Here is a 21,177-nt window from a genome sequence, read left to right as displayed (position 1 = left end):
TCTAAAGGTTATGCTTTCCTCTCACTATTGCATCTTAGATCTGCTCAAGTTAATAATTCATTTTGTTTAAGTTTAATATTCTTTGTTTTTTACCTTGTAGTTTTTTATTTTTATTGATTGAAAATTACATATGAATTCTCATCCTACATTTGCTTTTGAATTTCTGTGTCGAGCTTCTGTTTACCTGCTTCACACCTACTCTCATTGTTTCCCTGTGTTTTTCTGCAGTCTTCTCATTTATCCTTAGTTTGTAGTGATTTTTGATTTCTCATTTTATTTCTTTACTTCTGTTTTTATAATAGATCAAAATTTATTTCAACATTATGTATATAGGAAAGAAATAAGTATTAATCTTTAGTTTTTTCTTGAGTTAAAGAATACTTGAATACTTATTTAGATGCTAATTTGAGTGATATTTTAATTGCATCCTTTTTCTTTTTAACAGTATAAGTTAGATATTTCTTCAAGTATTTCCTTAGGATTCCTTAGAGGTTGTTGGTGGTAAATGTCTCTTTGGAGTAATCCTTGCCTGTGGTTTTATTTGCCTCTGCTTTTGAAGGGAGAATAGCATGATGTAGAGATCATGTTTCTTACATATGTTTTCTTAGCATCCATCATATTTTCTCTTTTTTCACTATTTCTGAGAATTTGGCCCTCATCTAAAGCATATTCCTTTGTAGAACATGTTGTGTCGTGTTGTTGTTATGTTTTTTTTTAGTAGTATATCTAATGTGTTTTGATACAATTCACTTTTTCAGAGATTGTTTTAAGTTCTTTCAATAATTTGTCTTTTCTATTCTTTCTGAAAAATTCAGCCAATTGTTTTTTAAATATCCTTTTTCTATCTAAAGTACATACATTAGACCTTTTTATTGCATACACCCATCTTTCTAATCATGTCATTTATACCTGCCATTTCTTGCTCTACTATACTATCTGTTCTGAGTTCTCAGATCCAATTTTCTTACAATCTGCCTTCTAATACATCTGAATGATGTATTAGAAAAATCAAACTCATTTTGGTCAATTCATTGTCAAGAGCACTCGCAATATCAAGGTGTTCATTGCTTTTTTGTGTATTTCTGTTCTTTTTTATGCTTATGCTGTCATGTTACTATTAATGTTTTTTGTGTTATTTAGTTATTTCCTTCTCATTAATAATATGCTGTAGGTTGTTCATCTTCTAGTGATATGTTTTAAATTACAAATTAAGATATGAGATGGAAAATACTTTTAAAAATACTAAAGTTAAAGAGTGTCTAAGAAAAATATGCCCAGATTTACAGAGGTGTTTGTAATGATGGTTTCTGAAATTGTACACTAGAAGTTGTCTGGTGTCCTAAATATTTGTATTCTTTTTTTCTGTTTTTAATTCTCAGCAGATATTAGTTCATCCCTTCTCTTGCTTAATACAATAGCTCCTAGTCATTGTGATTATTTATATTTAATTAATTAACATTGAATTAGAAAATGACACCTTTTTAATTGCTCAGCAGCAACTTGTGATTAAAGGTTACTGCACTGGCCAGTATGTAGAGGCCATTTCTGTCATGATAACACTTCTATTAGACATCACTGTCTGGGGGACTTAGCTCTTATGAATGTCCACTGACCACATTTACACAGCCTCTGAGTGGTTATCCCACTCTTAGTGCTCCATCCAATATGATAATAGCACATAAAGGAAATAAATAATGGATGTTCCAAGAACAATTTTTAAAAATCTCAAGGATAATTGGGCATTCATATCAAGAAGAGGACTCTAAACATGAAAATGGGCTGGGGTGGCTGCCTTTGGCAGGAAGTCCCTTTTTGAACAATAAAGCTTGGGTGGGCTTTCTATCAGTTATGAAGGGACAAAAAAGGAGAAAGGAGCTATGCCCTCCAGGCCGGGATCTAGTTATAGTCCTTTGATGCCCCCAGTGTGGCTGCTGATAGCCAGTCTAAGGGAACCATTATTATCCTAGCAGTGGAGGGAACATCCCCTTAGGTAGGTTAAAAATATTAGTGGGATTTATTTTTTTTTTCCTTTAGTAGTATTTTCCTCAGAGAAATGTGACTACTTTTAAAGCCTCTTAAAAAACATTTTAAAAAATTGTTTTATAATGAGTAAATGTATGGAGTTAATATTTATCTTTGCCTCTGTCTTTAGGTAATACCATGTATCCTAGAGCATGGCTTTTATTATTTATGTCTTAATTAGTATTCAGGCTTCATAATTTTTATAGCATTTTATTACTCATTCTAAGAATATTTGTTGAACACATGCTTTAATTTCAGACAATTTTTCTGCCCTTTCTAAAAGTGATTTAAATGAATCAAATATTAATGAACAATGTGCTGGAGGAGTTGATGTCTCCCCCTCCCCTGTTTGCAGAGGGCATGAAGATGCTTCTGCTTCCTTGCCAAGCATTCTCCACCGGGGAGGCCTCCTCTTTGTTTACGTAATCCATACAGGATCTTTGTTCTGCCTGTGTAGATGTAGCAAGATGAGTTCTAAATACTTGGTTTCTGAGTTAAATTTACCTGTGCCTTAAAAGGTTTGATGTTAAATACACAGTACACATTCAGAGTAGAGCACACTGGTAATTCATCCATTGCTTTTAGCAAATAAACATCTATCTTCTTTAGATAGTGAAAAGAGCCACTCAGCTTAATTTATACTTGACCCCAAAGCTCCTAGAATTGTAACATTTTCCTAGTGTATTGTCAAAACTAACATGTAGGTATATTTGTATCTCCTTACCAGTCTATTTAATATAAAATGTAAATTCCTATTAGGATGACTTCAATAGACTTCTTTAAAAAATACTGCTAACACAGTCAGTACCAATGTAACAGAGTTCAAAACCTCATTTTTTTTTTTTTTTTTTTTTTGTGCAGTTAATAAACCTTCTGCATTGATTGATAGGTGCAGAGAGTCCACACTGTGAGATGAAGCAGCCACTTGCCACATGTGGTTATTGGGCATTTGAGAAGTGGGTGGTGTGGTTGAGGTATAGATGGATGACTGGGTTTGAACAATGAATATTTAAGATGTAATTTACACATATTCAAGTATAACAGAAGGTGTAAATGAAAACCCAAAATAGCTTACTTTTAAAGAGACAGTAACAAAATATAGTGATATTCTTCAACGTTTTAATGAAAATGGTTATAAAACTTATGAAACTTTCCAAGTACATAAAGGGAAATATAAGAAAGTGCCGTCTTTTTCATTACTATAGTTGTCTGGGTTATTTGTTTGAGACTACAGCAGTTATCAACATGGAGTTACTTCCCGAAAACTTTTCTTTTCTGTTTTCCTTTTCAAAGATAGAATCTTCAGTGAGAGAAATTATTGAGCTTCAAGCACTAAAGTCCCTAGTATTTTACATACAGAGGCCCAGCATATTTGTTTTCAGGCTAATCAGTTGAACTTTCTACTATGTTTTAGTGTATTGCTAGTTAAATTGTGTAAAGGGCCTAATGAAAACATATGCCTTATTCTCTTTCATGTGTATATAAAAGAAATGCTTATCTATTCATCAGCAAAAGCCTTACAGAGGTGAGGAAAACTTTGAAAATAGAAGGAAATTTTGCTGTTCGATTCAGAAAACTTTATAAAAGTAAAATTGAATTTTAGTGTCTGCATTGGCCATGGATTTTTGTACTTTCTATCGTTATTTGGACAATGAATATTGAAAACAAACAAGTGCTGTTTTGTCATAAAGATTTGTAGGAGTGACAATAAACAAAACAAAACAAAATACCTAAATGAGGCTTTGGGTAACTGAGATGCCGTTCAGTTCTTCTGTAATATAAGGATGAATCAGACCTTTGTCTCTCAAACCATGATGCAGGAATGGCATCTTTGCCTATGCTGTTTAGTACCATAACCCCTTATCAAATTTGGCTTGTGAGTACTTAATCTGTGCCAGGTTGCCTGAGCCATTGAACACAACACTGAAATTGCTACCTGTTGGCAACCCTATTAGACTATACAGTTTTATCAATCAAAAATTCATTTTGTCTCTGCTTGAGATGTAGCTCTATGATAATGTTATCAGAATTATATTTTCAAGAAGAACTTGACAAAATACAAGGGGGAAAATAGCAAGGAGGTTTACCAAAGGGAAAATACACTTGCCAGGGATATGAGTATACTTGCCACTGGAGAATGGTCTGTAGTGTCTCAGAATACTCAGTCATCTTCCCCCACTGCACTCTGCCGCAGTGTTCTTCCCTGTCTATTCATTTTAGTGGTTTAGAAATAAGATGCTTTGAATGGTTATCCTCTCCTAATGTGTTCTCTTCTACAACTGGGCTAAACCTAAACTGGTTGGTTTACTTTGTGGTGGCTCATGATCTCATTTCATGAATGGTTGCTGATCCAAGACATCTTGTTCTTATTGAGATAATGCTAAACAAGCCATCCTATTTTTTTTTTTTTTTTTTTTTTAGTTGTTTTGTAATGTAGGCAGTGGCCAGTAGATAAGCAGGTTGTAGGCATAGGAAATAGAGCTTGGGCTGTCTTTAGCACCTCCTTCTCTTAGACCTGTCTGTCATGTGCAAAGATTACTTGGTTTCAATCCTGATCCCCATCCATCTCCTCTTGATGCCCCATGTGTAGTGCTTTAGAGCTTTCATACTCCTTATGATGCTGTACATTTCTCAGAAATACGTTGTTCTAGAATTTTAATGTGGAACCCAGATATGACAGCCCATGGTAAATAGCTCTAAATCGTAACATGAAAATAGGGAAATTGGTGCACAGAATAAAATGAAATGAACAAACTTATACTGCTGACTTTTTGAGAAGGAGATTAAATATTTAGTGTATCTTTATGCATTGTCCTGTTGGAAAAATAGACAAGATGCAAGGGCTTTTCCTGCCTTCCATTTACTGATCTCATGTGAAAGAAATACCTAAGCTTAAAAAAAAACAAAAACAAAAAAAAAAACAACAACAACCTGTGTTAAAGAATATGTGACATTATAAACTTTTATCTAATTAAAACTGGAATATGTCATAGAATAACACACTATTAGAGTATAGGGCAGAATTTGTTACTAGAACCAAGCTGTTTGTATTCTTATCCCTATGCGGTAAACAAGAGGCGTCTGAGATATGAGGCGGAAATTAGGATGCCATGGAGTGGGTGGGAGTTAACAGGTAGGGAGAACATGAATGACTGTGACCTGGAAACGTTATGTAAAAGCATTGTATCAGTTTACTAAAGAAAAATAAAGGGGATCAAGAGTAGAAAAATGAGGACTGTTTTGATGCAAGCTGCTAACAAAACTATTGCTGTTTCAGAGAGCAAGTGAATGCAAGTGCTGGACTGAGTACATCTTGGTTGAGCTAGACCCTGAGGTAGGGAAGCAGTATGGCAGGACAGAGGGGAGATGAGGCTAGACTCCCTCCGACAGACTTTTAGAGGTTGGCAGTTGCTACGTCTTGACTGGACTTTTTTTTTCTCTAAACCAATTGATATCATTGAAGATTTTCAAGAAGATGAATAGTGACATTTAAAGAACACTTCTTGGTGATTGAAGAGGTAGCTTGGTGGTGTAGAGTATTTGCCTACCATGTGCAGTATTCTGTGTTCTGTTACTCCTATTATGTCACCTTTCCTCACTCTCTCATATATACAAAGTAAGGATCATAGCAGTGTGACACATAGTTATAGGGATGATAACGGTGGCTTGGATGACGATTGTGGAAGTGTGCGATTGCAAGCGAGTGAGTAGATTCTGTGTATAAACTGAAGGTACAAACTTTAGGACTTACTAGTGAATTGACAGATTATGGATAAAAAGGGGGAATCAAGAATGACACCAAGATTTTTGCCTTGAACAAATGTGTACACAGTAGTGTTAATAGTTGTAATGGAAATTGTTAATTTCACCAGCCCTTTAATGCATGACATCCCAGGTCAGGTGTCATGCATAAGGTCAGAGAGTAAAGATACAAGCTTCAAGGCTTCCAGGTTCAGAAGAGTCCAGAAAGAAACCATTACATACAGGAAGAAGAGCCAGAATAACATGAAATGTAGCCAGTGGGGGAGGACAAGAACCCAAAAGGCTGATTCTCTGAACTGAAGAAGAGTGTGGCAAAACACGCAGGACAGTACCTTGACGTGGGGCACAACACTGTTTCATGGCAACAGGAGGCTTGTTAACCTTAGAGAAGAGCAAGTTTCTGTAGTCTGGTTGGGAAAAGCTAGACCGAATACTGAGTAACTCATGGGTTTGATAGAGACTCACCATTTGGAGTGAAATTGCCTAAGAGAAGTTGGCACTGGCTGGAGTGGGTGTCGGCCTAAGGTAGGGAGGGTTCAAAGAAGGAAACTTAAAGGATGCTGGGCAGATGGAATTGATTCATGCTTTATATAGGAGATGATTCTATGAACAGGCTTTATGGCTGAAGACACAAAAGAAGGCACAAACATTGTAACCCAAGGGTGGATCATGAATTTGATTAGGAATAATGTGACTCATATTGGCTGTCTTGACATGGATGCAGGAGACCCTGAAATGTAGATTCTTCCTCAGAACGTGAAGGTGCGTAATTTAGTCAGTTCTTTCAGGAACTAATTACTCTGTTTGATACTGAGAAGTCTACTTGCTCTGAGTTACTGTACCGAATAGGAACCTTTCTCTTCCTGATGTTTCTCTGAGCTCGGGGATTGGTTTTCACTGGACGTGTGCCGTGTGCTGTTCTCAGCAGTCCCGTGCTTTCACCTGTAGGTGTAGAGTGCCTTGCACTGCCTCACTACTGCTTTTTACTGACTTCTCTTTATCTGATTTGCAAAACTATCCCAGATTCAGTACAGCCATGAATCTGTGATAGTTAAAGGCATGAAGAAAATGGACTGCTGTTTATTACTGTCATTTAATGTGGGGTGTAGGAATAAGTAGTCAATTTTCACTGTGTAACTTTTTCAGAAAGTTTCCTCAAATACTCTTTAACAGTTATAATCTAAAGTTTGATGTGTTTTACAACCCAAAACATTATTTAATTTCGGATATTTTTCTTTCTTCTTTTCTAATTTACTGTAATTTTCTGTGAACTGGTCATTGAATGGGATGTGGATGTTTGAATGTCTTGCCCTACAGGGCATACTAATGCTTTCCACGTTCCCTCAGAGCAGTTCATTTCAACCCTTTAGTCACCTTGCTCAGGGTAGGTGAAAATGAAAGTGTAAAATCAGTTATAATTATATTCGGCATCAGTGATGTATTAGGGTGACAGAGGACTATAACTTGGATCTGGATATTATACAGGATTAAAGCTGACCTTCTAAGTCAAGGTATGAAATTTGTTAGTTTGTCACATATGTGCAGTAATATCACATCCCACCCCCTTAGTCTTTAAGATGTTTCTGTTCATCTTCAGCAAAATACACTATTTTTCTTTAGATATGCATGTTAGATTATTCTTTTGGGTAACTAAAAATTAGTCTTTCATTGTGACAATATTTGTTCCTTACAGGAAGTTAATATGACCTTATACTAAAGACAGTGAAGACCAAATTTATATAGTGACTGCATGCGTATGTGAGAGTAAAGAGGGAAGAGAGTCTATAAGGAGGTCCGACTGCTTAACACCTTTGCTTTGTGAATTGAAACATTTGTGAGAGCACGATGTCATAAAATAAATGACTCAAATACATTCTAAACATTTTGACAGTTAAAAACATAAACATTCTTTATCTAGACCAGTGCTTTTCATCCTGTGGGCCACAATCCCTGGGGATTGGTTGACCTTATCACAGAGGTTGTATGTCAGATTTTTTTCATATCATATTTACATTACAATTAATAACAGTACCAAAACTACAGCTATAAAGTATGGAAATAATTTTGTGATTGGTGGTCATCACAACATGAGGAATTGTATTTATAGGATCACAACATTAGGAAGGTTGGGAACTACTAATCTAGACAATTATTTATTTTTCCATTGTTCTTTATTTTTTAATTGAAAATAGATTTTTCCATATGATATATTCTGATTAGTTTCTCTCTTCCTCAACTCTTCCAAATCTCCTTCCATCCAAATCCACACCCTTTCTTTTTGTTCTTAGAAAATAAGCACCTGAAATTAAATTAAGACAAACCAGTAGCAAACAAAATAGAATAGGACAAAGCAAGCAAGGAAAAGAGCCAAAGAAAAAGCACAAGAAACACATATAGATGCAGAAACATAGACTTTCACATACATAATAATTCCATTAAAAAACCACAGAAACCATAATATATATGCAAAGGACCTATACCCCCCATCCCACCCCCCCCCAAAGCTTTATGAGACAAAGAACTTCCAAAAATACCACTGAGTTCATCTTGTGCTGGCATCTACTTCTAAGCGTGGAGCCTGTCCTTGTGGTTTGTATCCCCAGTGAGGTTCCACCATAGAAAACTTATTTTCCATTTGCAAACAGTTGTCATTTGAAGATAGCGTCTGGGTTAGGAATTGGAGGTATGTGTCCATGTCTCCTCATTCTTGGGTGACCATCTTGCCCATACCTGTCCTGGCCACATGGGCATGCTGCCACAGTCTCTGTGAGTTTATATGTGCATCAGTCGGTCCACTTGTGTTTAGAAGGCTTTGTTTCCTTGGTGTCCTCCATCCACTCTTGCTCCTATACTTTTTCTGCATCCTCTTCTGCATGGTTCCCTGAGCCCCTAGGAAAGGCTTTGATGGGAGTATCCCATTTAGGATTGAGTGTTCCAAGGTCTTTTACTCTCTACATTGTCCGTTGTGAACCTTTTTTTGTTCTCATCTACTATGGGAAGAAGCTGAGCCAGATCTTGATGGATGAGTACCGTAGAATGTCAGCAGGAGTCATGTTATTGCCAGGTTCCTTTAGGAGAACAGTTGAATTTCAATATATTCTAGATCCCTGATCTAGATCCCTAGTCTCAGTTCTTGCCTGACTGAGTTGTCTAGACATTGATGTGGGACTCAGAACTTGCTTTGGTGTAGGTGAGTGTGCTGATTCCTTGAGCCACACACATTATCCATTGTCTTCCTGATGTTGGTGTTTTAAAATGGAACAGGAGCCTAAAAAAGGGTCTACAACAGATTAATCTGAGTATAGACTTAGTGATCTTTGAAACAATGTTTTAGTTGCTGTGTTCCACTTATTCACAGTACCACTCACATCTGCTTCTATACCAAATTAAAATATGGAAACCATGGGAGCTTTTCCAAAGTCTTTCCTTTTACATGATATGTTATATGTTTATATGATTTTATTGCTTCTTCTTCTTTCTTCTTCTTCCTCCTCCTCCTCCTTCTTCTCCTCCTCCATCATCATCATCATCATCATCATCATCATCTGCCAAAGCAGCACAATTGTTAAGAACAGATTTGGAAACAAACCTACTGACTTTTTTGTGGGAGCCAAAATGTGCGGATGTTAGGAAATAGTATTTGTTAGCCACAGGCATTAATAAGTGTTTCATATACATATTAGAAATACCAGCAATTGAGTTATCTGAGTAGTTGGAAAATGGTTAAGAATGTTTTTGTTTCATATATTTGTGTAAATTTCCTATATAGGAGCAAAAACATTTAAAAAAATAGGATTTGCAATCTACATTTTTAAATGTGACCTACACAAGTGCTTTAGCATATTGACTATTGTTCTAGCTTTCTTTTTATTGGGTTTGTCTCTGTCCTTTGGCTAGGCCAGGTAGCCTTTTGCAGATTATCAGTCTATCCAAAAAACACCATAGAAGAAACCCATGGCTCTTTCCTACTCACAGGAGAGAAAGCGTAGCAGGAAGCTTGGACCTTCAGTTTTACACTAGAGTAGACAGTCTTTTCCATTCCCAGCTGAGTCCACCAGCACCTTTGTAACAAGCCCTTTCCACACTTCCAGTAAATGTTATATGGTAAAGGTGCTGCTCTTGCCTGCTAGAGAGCCATCTGTAGAGGCCAAGTTTCCAGCCATGTTAGGCAGACTTCTTTGTTTATAGTGTACTCAGGTGAAGCTTGAAATCCTATTCCTTCTTGGCAGTTGAGGTGTTTTCTCCTCTTATACCCCATATCTTATACCCCAAATCCCCATGTTTTAGTATAACCTACCATACCAGAACATTCCAAATTGGAGGAAGAAAAATCAGTATACAACAAATATCCTTGACTTGTCCACTGACAACCTTTAAAACAGCTATGAAACACTATTGTAGGTATGACTGAAAGTCTTAGAAGCAGAAAGGAAGGACAGCCAGAGAAAACCATTTCCAGGGCAATGGGTTTCTTATTGGACACGATGCAGAGCAGGCCAAGCGGGTGGTCTGCGAAGAAGATGGTGGAGGTAGGGGAAGTAGCAGGATGTTACTCCAGATGTCAGCAGGTGAACTCTGAGCACAGAGGTGTGCAGGAGAGGCTTCCTTTCAGTTCTAGACAGCAGCTCTGAGAGTTACATGCCTAAAGTGTTTGGAGAGGAAGGTGGTAGCGAAGCTGCACACGCTGCTCTGCTGCTGTTAGCATGGAAGTAAAGGAATTAGCTGCTCCAGGGGACGTGGCGCAGGGGAGCTTAAGTGAGATCTCAGGTGTGGTTAACGAATATGTAGGAAAGGAATTGCTGAAGAGAAGTAAGTTAAAAGGTGACTAGGTGCTAGGATTAATGTGGTGGTTGAGGATTAAAGCCTTCAGAATCCACAGGGGGGAAATGGTTGCCTTAAGAAAAAGCTGTGCCATGCCCAGCTTTATTCTTCTCTGTGAAACAAAGTCACCCTGTGCTATTCTCCCCTCAAGAATGTCCATGTGATGACATTATCTAGTGGTTTCTGCTAGAGATTGAACACACTAGGCTGGCCAATGTAGAACTTTATGTCTCCTGTGAACTAAATAATAAACTGTCTCTTTATGAGGTCCCCAGCATCAGGCATTTTGTTAGAATAACATAAAACAGATCAACATATTTGTAACCTGCTTTAAGTACACAAATTGAATAATTTGGATAAGATAAGCCAATTCTTTTGAAATATGTTAAACCATTACTTCGTATGCAGTATAGTGTAAAAAGCAGAAAATTTAGATGGGTTGATAAGTAGTAAGTCAGTGAAATTCCTAATTAAAATGTCTCCCCAACCGTGTTCACGTATGGATGTTATCCCTGGAGAATGTGTCACACATCTAATGGAGAAGACTCTTGAGGGAAGCAGGCCATTCAGAAACATTTTAGTTTTTTCACTACTCTTTTACCTGATAGTTAAACCAGATGAAGACCATACAAACATGAAAATGTGAAGTATACTGCATAGTCTATAGACCAATGTATACCTTAACTATACACACAAAGATTCTTAGTTAATGCCCTGTAACTTAAGCCGAAGAAGACAAGTTATATGATCAGATGGATTACTCAGAGTAAAACTTGGCCAAAATCTAATAATACTTGTTGATTAGAGAAATAAATATACAAGTCTCAGAAAAAGTAGGACAGAGAGTGTAATGACACCTCAAATATTTGTTTACATTGTCATTTTTTATTTAGAAATAGGGTTATGTAATGTGATGTAATTCTTGTGGCAGCACGATGGAGCTTGTCAACTTTACACAAGCTAGAGTCGTCTTCCTGGGAAGAGGGATTGTCAGTTGAGGATTTGCCTTCATCTAATTGGCCCATAGACAAGGATCTAGCTCATTTTCTTGATTAGTGTTTGATGTGGGATGAGCCCAGCTTCCTGTGGGCAGTGCTACCTCTCTGGTCAGGTGGACCTGGGTTGTATTAAAAAGCCAGCTTGCAGCCAGGTGTGGTAGTGCATGCCTGTAACCCCAGCACTCAGGGAGGCAGAGGCACGCAGATTGCTGTGAGTTTGAGGCCTGCCTGGTCTACAAAGTGTAGGATAGCCAAGGCTACACAGAGAAAACCCTGCCTCAAAAAACAAAACAAAACAAAACAAAACAAAACAAAAAAGTAAAAAAACAAAACAAAAGCAAGGTGACCAGGCTTTGGGAACAAGCCAGCTGCATTCCTTTATGGTGTTTGCTCCTGTCTTGGTCTCAAGGTTTTTGCTTGGATTCTTGTTCTGGCTTTCTACAATAATGGATTGTGATCAGAAAGTAGAAGCCAAATAAACCCTTTACTCTTCCGAGTTGCTTTGGTCAGAATGTTTTATCACAGTATTAGAAGATCAAACGGTTACAGCATGACTCTTGTCATCACAAGAGCACAGAGTCCTTTTGTGGAGATGAGGGGACAGGAAGAGCTAATAGTAGCTAGTAACTTCTCTGGGAATTCGGAAACAGTATTCACACGATGCTGTCTTCTGGATGACATCTTACTCTTGTACTGTCTCGAAGTACAGTTTTATAGAGTGTGGAGAATGATTTATGCTAGACATAATTTTGGTTTCGAATGGGTGAGTTCTGAATGAGTATACAGCAAGCTAAAGTAATAATAAATAGCAACTGGTAGACAGAAGATAGCAAAACATTATTCAATTGAATGCTCAGAGTATCCAATAGAAATCGATTGAGCAGTCCCTTTTAGCTAGTCAGCTGGACATTTGGTAGAGAGAGTCCCCTCCAGTGAAGCTTTCAAATAAAAGAAACAGTAACAGCAGGAAGGTAATGTCACCAGAGGGAGCTTACAAACACCAAGCAGAAGCCTCCAGGGAAGCTCTGTTATGGCAGCCAGCTGGAGTTCCAACTCATAGAGTCCTGGGAAGAGCAGCATGTCCCCTTAGGTGAGGTCTCTAAGTAAAAGAACAAATTGTAAAATGTAGAGTAACATTATCAAAGTGGTGCTCATTGCATCCAATAGAGAACCACTGCCACTAGGGAAGTTGAGGCAGTCACTTGGAGTTTTCAATTGAGCTTTCTCGGCACAGATGAGGTTTTCTGTGTCTGAACTTCCAGCTTCTTCTTTCACTAGAAACACTTAGATTTTTGCAGAGCTGGGAACTGAGCTTACAGCATCATGCATGCTAGGTAAATACTCTCTCTCTTAGCTGTATTCCCATCCTTATACAGTTGTTAAAATTGGTTTGTTATTCAATTACTTTTATGAATGTGACGTTTATACACTTGGGTCTTTGTCTTATTCCCTCTGGCTCACAAAGTTGGCAGCAAAGCCCACCCCCAAATAAAGGGCTTTATAAAAATTAAAGCAAAAATATTTACCTCTAGAATGAGACATTGACAGTGTTATTTCAAGCAGCAACTTCTTTGTGAACTTAAACAACACCTAACAATTTACCAAGAAAATGTGCATGATGTAAACGAGTATATATGTTGACTTGAACCATTCACCTTTTCTTACTTTCTTGTCATAGCTCTAGGCAAATAATACATTCATTAACTTTGTCCACTTGATAGTGAAAAAATCTGACTGATAAAAGACTGGAGAGGTGGCTCAGTGGTTAAGGACACTGGCTGCTCTTCCAGAACTTCTGAATTAGATTTCAAGCACTCACATAGTGACTAACAAGCATCTGAAATTCCAGTTCCAGGAGCTTGGTGCCATGTTTATGCCTCCAGGGGTACCAGATATGTATGTTATTCACAGACATACATGTAGGCGAGATATCCATATACATAAAATAGTATTACAAAAAGAGTTCAAAAGACACCCTATAGATTAATGTTATATTTAATGATGAAAGACTACATCTTTCCCCCATAAAATGAGAATAAGACAAGGGTTGCCTACTTCCATTATTGATTACCACACCATAGGTTATATCCAGAGCACAGATGCAAAAACAGAAAATGGCAAGCATACAGATTACAAAGGGAAACACAAAAGTTTGTGTTTGCAGGAGGGATGATTGTTTATTTTTTTCTTTCTATTATTTAATTAATTTATTCAGATTACATCTAAATTGTTATCCCATCCCTTGTATCCTTCCATTCCTGGGATGATTGTTTAAAAAGAGAATTTCTAAATTACCAAATGTTTTTTTAGAATTTATCAGTCATTTCATCAGGGATGAAGAATTCAAGATGAACGTATAAAAATCAATTTAATTTCGGTGTATTAGCTATTAAATTGGGGAAATAAAATCTTTTATAATATCTTAAATATTCTAATTATAATGAATTAAGTTCAGTACACTTATACTGAAAGCTTTGAAAGAATGAATGAACTCAACTAAAATCTGAACAAATAGACAAAACACACGACAAATAAAGGTAGGTTCATTTCTTTTCATATATTGAATCTTCCACTTTTGATCTTTTAAATCAAGTGAATTATAACTTCTAAGAGTCATATGATTAGGCTGGACAAACTGAGTAATCTAGCTCTATTCTCTTAATTTAAAGATTACTTGGTTGGTAACCTAATTCTCCCTTTGCCTATGTTCTATTATATATTCATAGTTTCTGATCTTTAGGTAGATGATGCACATATCCTTAGGAGGATGTACTGTCTGTCATATCACATAGGCAAAGAACCATTGCCCTATCTCCATCTCCTTGACCAGATTCTTCCAGACACCAGGTCTTAGGTGGAGAAGGACAGTAAACAAGATGAGTGCCCACTGTAATGTTACATGCTAAGTAGGCTCTTTTTTCTTCCAGATGCCCCTTTCTCAGTAATCCATGGGGCTTTGGAACCTGCCTTAGTCAGAAGTAAAACAAACAAACCACAGTTCCTTTTAGTCTAGTTGACGTTTGTGAACTGTGGGGAGCATTTTCTGATGATATACTACCCATTCCATCCCATCCTTACTCCTCTCACAGAGACCTTGACTAAGCTTTTCTCTCTGTAGATGGACATGCAACTATGCATCCGTGGTAGACTCCATTGTGCTGTGCAGTCTGCCTTCCAGACAGTACAAACACTTTTGACTGTAGGGTAACTGACTCAGCCTTTATCTGGAACATGCCATGTCTTCTGAACCCCTAAAACTCAATACCCTTCCTACATGTGTAGCTGTTTGGTGCTTCCTGTTATCCTTGGTATATAGAATTCTCAAGTCAAGGGATTAGTGCCTGGTCAGTATCATTTCTCATAGAGCTTTCTGTGGCATTAATTACTTGGACCTCATATTTTCACCTGTATAAAAGCCTCCTGTTCTGTGACTTCGCCTTCAGTATTTTGACCGGATATCAGTTACGGTGAAATCCTTCTGTTCTCGTAGTATCACAATGATAGCACTTACTATATTATGGAAATAATTTTGTTCCTGTATTTGTTTCAGCCACTAATCTATGATCGCTTCAAGGGCAGAGAACATATTTTATTCATTTTTGTATTTCTTATACCTAATGCAGAATCATGCACACAGCGAGCCCTTAAAAAAGGCTGGCTGTCATTGTTAATGAGCACTTGAAGTTTAATAGTAAGGAAGCATCACCCTTGGAGTTGCAGTCAGGCAAGTCCTGACATGTGAATTAGGACATCGACTCCAGACCCATCATGCTTGCTTCAGTGTAGATGCATACTCAATCTGAAAGCTGAGTTGCTGTGTGGTCTATGGAGGCTGGGACAAGCTCAGTGTTGCTGCAAAGATGCTAGCTATCTCCTGTGCCGTGTTCGCTATATGTGAAGAAAGATACATATCTAGGCATCAGCATGAGGTGACCTTAACGTGAACCCCTTTCTTACATGTAATAAATATGACTGTTTTGTTGAATAGTTTACATTTTAAGATTATTATTTTGAAATTTTAACTTTAATTTTTTAAATTAAAAATGTCTCTTTGTTTGCTGGTATGTGAATGTGAGTACCGGTGTCCAGGGAGGCTAGACACCTTGATTTCCCTGGAACTGGAGTTGAATGCAGTTATTAGCAGCCTGGTGTGGGTACTGGGATCTAAAGTTGAGTCCTTTGAAACAGCAGTAAGCAAAACCTTCATTTCATTTAAAAGCGTTTGGTACATCCTTAGTTTATAACTCAGTTTGGACAATGAGAAATGGTTCCTGAGGAAATTTGCCTTGGGCTGGGTGGTGGTGAAGCATACCTTTAATCCCAGCACTCGGAGGCAGAGGCTGGAGAGTCTTTGTGAGCTGAGGCCTGCCTGCTCTACAAAGCAAGTTTAGGACAGCCAGGGCAACAGAGAAACCCTGTTTCGAAAAAGAAAACTAAGCCGCCCCCCGCCCCCCCAAAAAACAACAACAACAACAACAACAACAACAACAACAAAAACACCAAAAAAAAAAGGTGGTGGTGGTGGAATTTGCACTGGGTAAGATTATCTTTAAGGTCTGGTAGTACTATTTGAATTCTGGTCATTCAGGATATATGCTTTCTTCCTCTCCTAAGGACACACATAGGAAGAGAGGCAGTAACTTTAAACACCACAGGCTGATGATGGGAAGGTATTTGTGACCAGTCTGAAATCTGACTGTTGACCCCCACTTTTAATTGGAGTGAACAGGTAGATTTGCTTTCTAAAACAAGGTTTCAAAAACCATTTTTATTTGCTTTTGCTTTTGTCCCGTGTCCCTGGAAGCAATAACTAATTGTCCAACCTAAACTGCTTTTGAATGTTTAAATGTGGTTTGGACTATAGTTCTGAAGAATTGGCATCACATGTCCTCTTCTTCAGTCTCTGTGAAGGTTTATTATCACTTCCTCTCAGCTTTTCTTCCTTACTAGCAAGCTCTATATGATCATCTCTTAGCTTTCCTTTAGGTGCTTGAGAATTTGGTTATCTTCTGCTTCTGAATTTTAAAAGAGGCAGGTTAGATTAGTATTTAACCACATGCATTATTTTCTACTTTAAAGCACTTTCCCCACCATACAGGTGTCATAATGATCTCTGTACTTTCCATTCATGGAGAAGCAGTATTTATATGTTTTTCTGAGTATAATTGTTATGTTAATGTTGTTAAAGTTTACATAGATATGTTCTGTAATTAATTACTCATTAGGGAAGTGTGTGTTCTGCATGAGTTTGTATGCTTTCTAACATAGGTATGCTTCACAACAGTAGCATATGAAGTGCATCCATCTGTTTTTGTTACATTATCAAAATATTTTGGTAAAAGCAAATCTGAATAGTAACTTTATTTGCCGATGAATGAAGGTGATAGCAGTAGGAATAGTCTCAAATCATTCATACTAGCTTTAAAATCTTCTTATGGGCGTACTTTTGAATATGGAGATGGTTGAAAATTCACTTTAAACAAAAGATTGAAGGCCCGCTGGGAAGTACTGACACAAGAGGTCACGAGTGGAGAGACTTCACACATCCCAATACCAGTCGAGTATCGCTCACGAATTACTCATTGCATTTTTGATTTCAAGCTTCTGCACTGCATGTGAAATAAGAATAAATACAGAATAAGATGTCAACAAGCGAAAGAGCTAAGCGGATGCTGTAGGTATTTTCATGAAACATGAAAGCCAGATTTGAAATGCCTGTGGGTAATCTGTCTGCAGCTGGTAGTGAAAAGTAAACTTCACTTTTGAAATAGCATCTTCGTTTGACAGCAGTGGAGTCTACTTACCTGTTCTCCTCATCTCAGCCACTATGGTCTTCAGTCTTTGATGAGGTGTGCCTTTGCTGTTCTTGGCATTGTTGAATTAGATATTTCATGGCTTTCCCTGGGCAGAGAAGAGATGAGGAAGATTGTCTAACTGTAAACCTCGTCTGTATATGCAAAGAAATGTGCAGTTTAGAAATACATTTGCCTCCTTGTGATGTCCGGAATTCTGAATGTTTACGGGCGGTGAAGCTGTGTCCATAGTGTAAAATGCAGAAGAGGGGCTTTAAACAACAAGCATAGGTTAAGTTTTAAACAGGAAGATCCTTCATGTCTTGGGGTATATTGTGCACTGTTTTAATACTTACCTATACTATGATATTTAGGTTAAACATCTCTTCCCTTACACAGTTATCATTTCTCATGAGTACCAATATTTAAAACCCTCTCTTCTGACTTTAGAGATGGGTAGCACATAGCCGTAGCTATAATCCCTGTAGGCACACCAGAAGCTCTTGTTTTGCTCTGTTAGTACCCACTCAGCAAACTGTCCATGCGTTTCCCCTACCCTTCCCCACCCTCATATCCACTGCTAGTGTCTAGGTTCAATGTGATCAGCTTTTCTCAGTTGCACTCAGAAGTGAGATGATGACACAGTGCTTATCATTCTGTGCCTGGCCCATTTCACTTAATGTAAGGATTTCCAGGTCTACTCATGCTGTCACAGCGCCAAGATTTCATTTCTTATGCCTGATTAATGATCTGTCATGTCTGTGCACCACATTTCCTCATCTACGCGTTAGGTTCTGGGCACTTAGTCGCTTCTGTACCTTGGCAGTTGTGAACAGTGCTTCAGTGAACATGGGAGGGCAAGTGTCTCCTTTGCCTGGCCGACTATTTCCTTTGGATACAATTCTTACACTGCAATTGATTGTTCATAATTGATTGTTCATATTGTAGTTTATTAAATGCTGAAGAAGCCTCTTGCTGTTCCCTGTAATGGCTGTACTAATTTGCATTCCGACCAGCTATATGTAAGCCGTCCCTTTACCCCCCATCCTTGACAGATGGTGTTCCTTTTGTCTTTTTGTTAACAGTTGTTCTTTATGGAATGGCACTTCACTACAGCTTACCTTGGCTTTGCCTTGTTTGTGTCTTGGCTGTTAGCCATGCTGAGCATGTTTCATTTACTCGTTGACTATTTCTTTGTTTTCCTCTAAGAAGGATCATTTAGATTGTTTTCCTACTTGTTAATCAGGTTATTGTTTTTGCAGTTGGGTTTTCGGAGCCCTTTCTATGTTGTCGGTATTAGCCTCTTGTGAGTTGTCTTATTTGCTAGTGCACTCTCCCAGTGTGTTGGCTGTCTTCATCGCTCTGCTGCTTGCCTCCTTTGCCATGGAACAGATGCTTTGGATTTGATGTAATTGTATTTGGTTCCTTCAACTTTTGTTTCTTGTCCCTCTGGGAACCTGTGACAAAAAATTCTTACTGTTCGAGGGCCCCTGAAGTTCCTCTCATTTCTTACAAGCCACTAGCTTTATTGTTTAAGCTCCTACATGTAAGTCTTTCACTGACTTATAGTCAACTTATTACTAAATAGAGATAAAGATCTTCATTGTGCATACGGATGTCAAGGTTCCCAACAGTGTTTATTGGAAAGACCAATTCCCAGAGTGCACTTAAAATTGCATTGCTGAAAATCTCTAGACTGTGGAAGTAAAGGGTTATTCCTAGGCTTTGTATAGTTATTTGGGCAGTTATATTTCTGTTTTTAGGTTAATACTATGCTATGGTCACTCTAGCTTATGCTTTGCTTTCAATGGAGAAGTTTCTCTATATCATAACTGAGAAAGTTGCATATTTTCTGGTATGTAACTTAGGTTTGTTGTTATTCTCTATGGTGCCTATTTTTGCTTGTTTGATCAAAACTTATTTTTAGCATTATCTTTTCGTACATTATGCACATGGAAAATCATATATGCCAACAGGCAAATAAGGAAGCATAGGCATCAAATTTGTGTTATCCGTTCCTCTACATTTTTTGGGAGTCACAGTTACCATTATGTTACGTGTTGACGTGTGTTTCTAGATCACTGCTTGTGGTATTTGTTTTTCTGAAATCAACACAATCTTTGGTGTAGTGTTAATAATGTCCTAGTTTCATAAACATCATGATTGTATCACTTGACCAGGTGCCTGCCAGTTATGATGGAAATATTTAACGGATAATGTTTAATTTTTCCTCTGTTTTTAAAGAAATTGAACCTTGAAACTTAGGATATTCATAATAGTTATAGAGCTGCATTTTAGTAGTTTGGGAAGTTTTCCTAATATTCCTCTTTTTATTGTGTTTACATCCCCGCCCCCTCCCAGACAGGGTTTCTCTGCATGTTGCCCTGTGTATCCTGAATCTTGTTTTGTAGACCAGGCTCGCCTTGAACTCACAGAGATCCATTTGCTTCTGCCTCCCAAGGTCTGGGATTAAATGTGTAAGCCACCAAACCCAGCTGTATAAATAGATTTTTGCTCCCTTTTCTTCCTCTCAGGGCATATACTCCCTTTGTAGTTTTTCCTTACCTGTTCTGGTTTTGCTCTTTGCTATAGTCCAGACTGAGGCTTATCCATTTGTGTGATGATGGAGTTAATGGTTGAGCTGAGTGAACTCTGATAGTTTCTCAAAGTTTTTGGTCCAAATTCTTGTGTTTTCATGGAGGATTCCTAGTTATGAACATGTTGAACATGGACCAGGGAAAGGGCTCAGATCTCAGAAGCCAGAGTGCACCATATTAGCCTATTGCTGTCAATCACTGATGTTCTTAACTCTTTCAGTCAAGTTATATGAGTCATCATCAGCTTTGTATCTGGTGTTATGCTTATACCGTAGTCATGGTCACGACTAAAAATGTAAAAAGTTATTGGCATATAGTATTTCTTCTTTCTGCTAAGTTCACACTTAAGAAGAAACTCACTTTTGTTCATGTTTTTCAGTTGGGTGCAAAGCTTTGGCCATGAGGGACTCGGGTTATTACTGGATATTTTGGAAAAACTGATTAATGGGCAAATGTAAGTATTGTTAATAATTTTTAATTTAGCTATGGTACTGTGTCAAACTGTAATCTAATATTGTTATACTTTATGTTAATACAGCCAAGAAAAAGTTGTAAAGAAGAATCAACACAAAGTTATCCAGTGTCTGAAAGCCCTGATGAACACCCAGGTATGCAGATGCACTTGCTCACGAAAGACTCTCACATGAATTAGATCATGACCATCGAGCTCTCTACTTACATGTCATGGGGTGAAAGTAGGTTTGATTCCAGTTTTGATGGGTGAACAGGCTCACTCCTGAAGCATGAACTGTTGTCTCCAGATGAACTAACTTTCTCTCCTGTTCTTTCTATTTTGGCTCTTCTTTGCCTTTCTCCCTCTTGATTTTTAAACTCAGCAGAATCTACACCATAGTATACTACACAATTACTAACTACAGTCTTTCATAACATATGTTAGCAGAGATTCAAGTTTCATATCCTGAGAATTTAAAACCTATGATAAAATTAACATATGAAAGCATGAGAAGATTCTAGAAACGCTCTGTGATACATTTATTATCGAGTCAGCATAATACAGCACATTTGTAGCATTTGTGCAGTGACGTTGACTTAAACGGAAGACTTCAGACCTTCCTTGTTCAGCCTACCTACATCTTGCTGATTGTTGATACTAGCATGATTTTCTGTCATTATTTTAGCTCTGAGTGTAAGCTCATCTACCTCGTGATGTGTGATGTAATGACA

At 37.7% G+C, this 21,177-nt stretch overlaps 1 protein-coding gene across 1 annotated transcript in view; it reads left to right on the top strand.

Moving 5' to 3' along the window:
- The window catches only part of Diaph3 (diaphanous related formin 3), a 453,079-nt gene that overhangs the window by 106,556 nt on the left and 325,346 nt on the right, over positions 1-21,177 (top strand). Inside the window, exons 6-7 of the mRNA XM_051160890.1 lie at positions 20,372-20,446; positions 20,531-20,600. Of these exons, the coding sequence (XP_051016847.1) occupies positions 20,372-20,446; positions 20,531-20,600 (145 nt within the window). The remainder of the gene's footprint in view (positions 1-20,371; positions 20,447-20,530; positions 20,601-21,177) is intronic.

This window comes from Acomys russatus, chromosome 18, assembly GCF_903995435.1.
Source record: "Acomys russatus chromosome 18, mAcoRus1.1, whole genome shotgun sequence".
Lineage (NCBI taxonomy): Eukaryota > Metazoa > Chordata > Mammalia > Rodentia > Muridae > Acomys > Acomys russatus.
The sequence above is the reverse complement of the archived record's forward strand: the minus strand, read 5'-3'. Positions and strand labels throughout refer to the sequence as shown.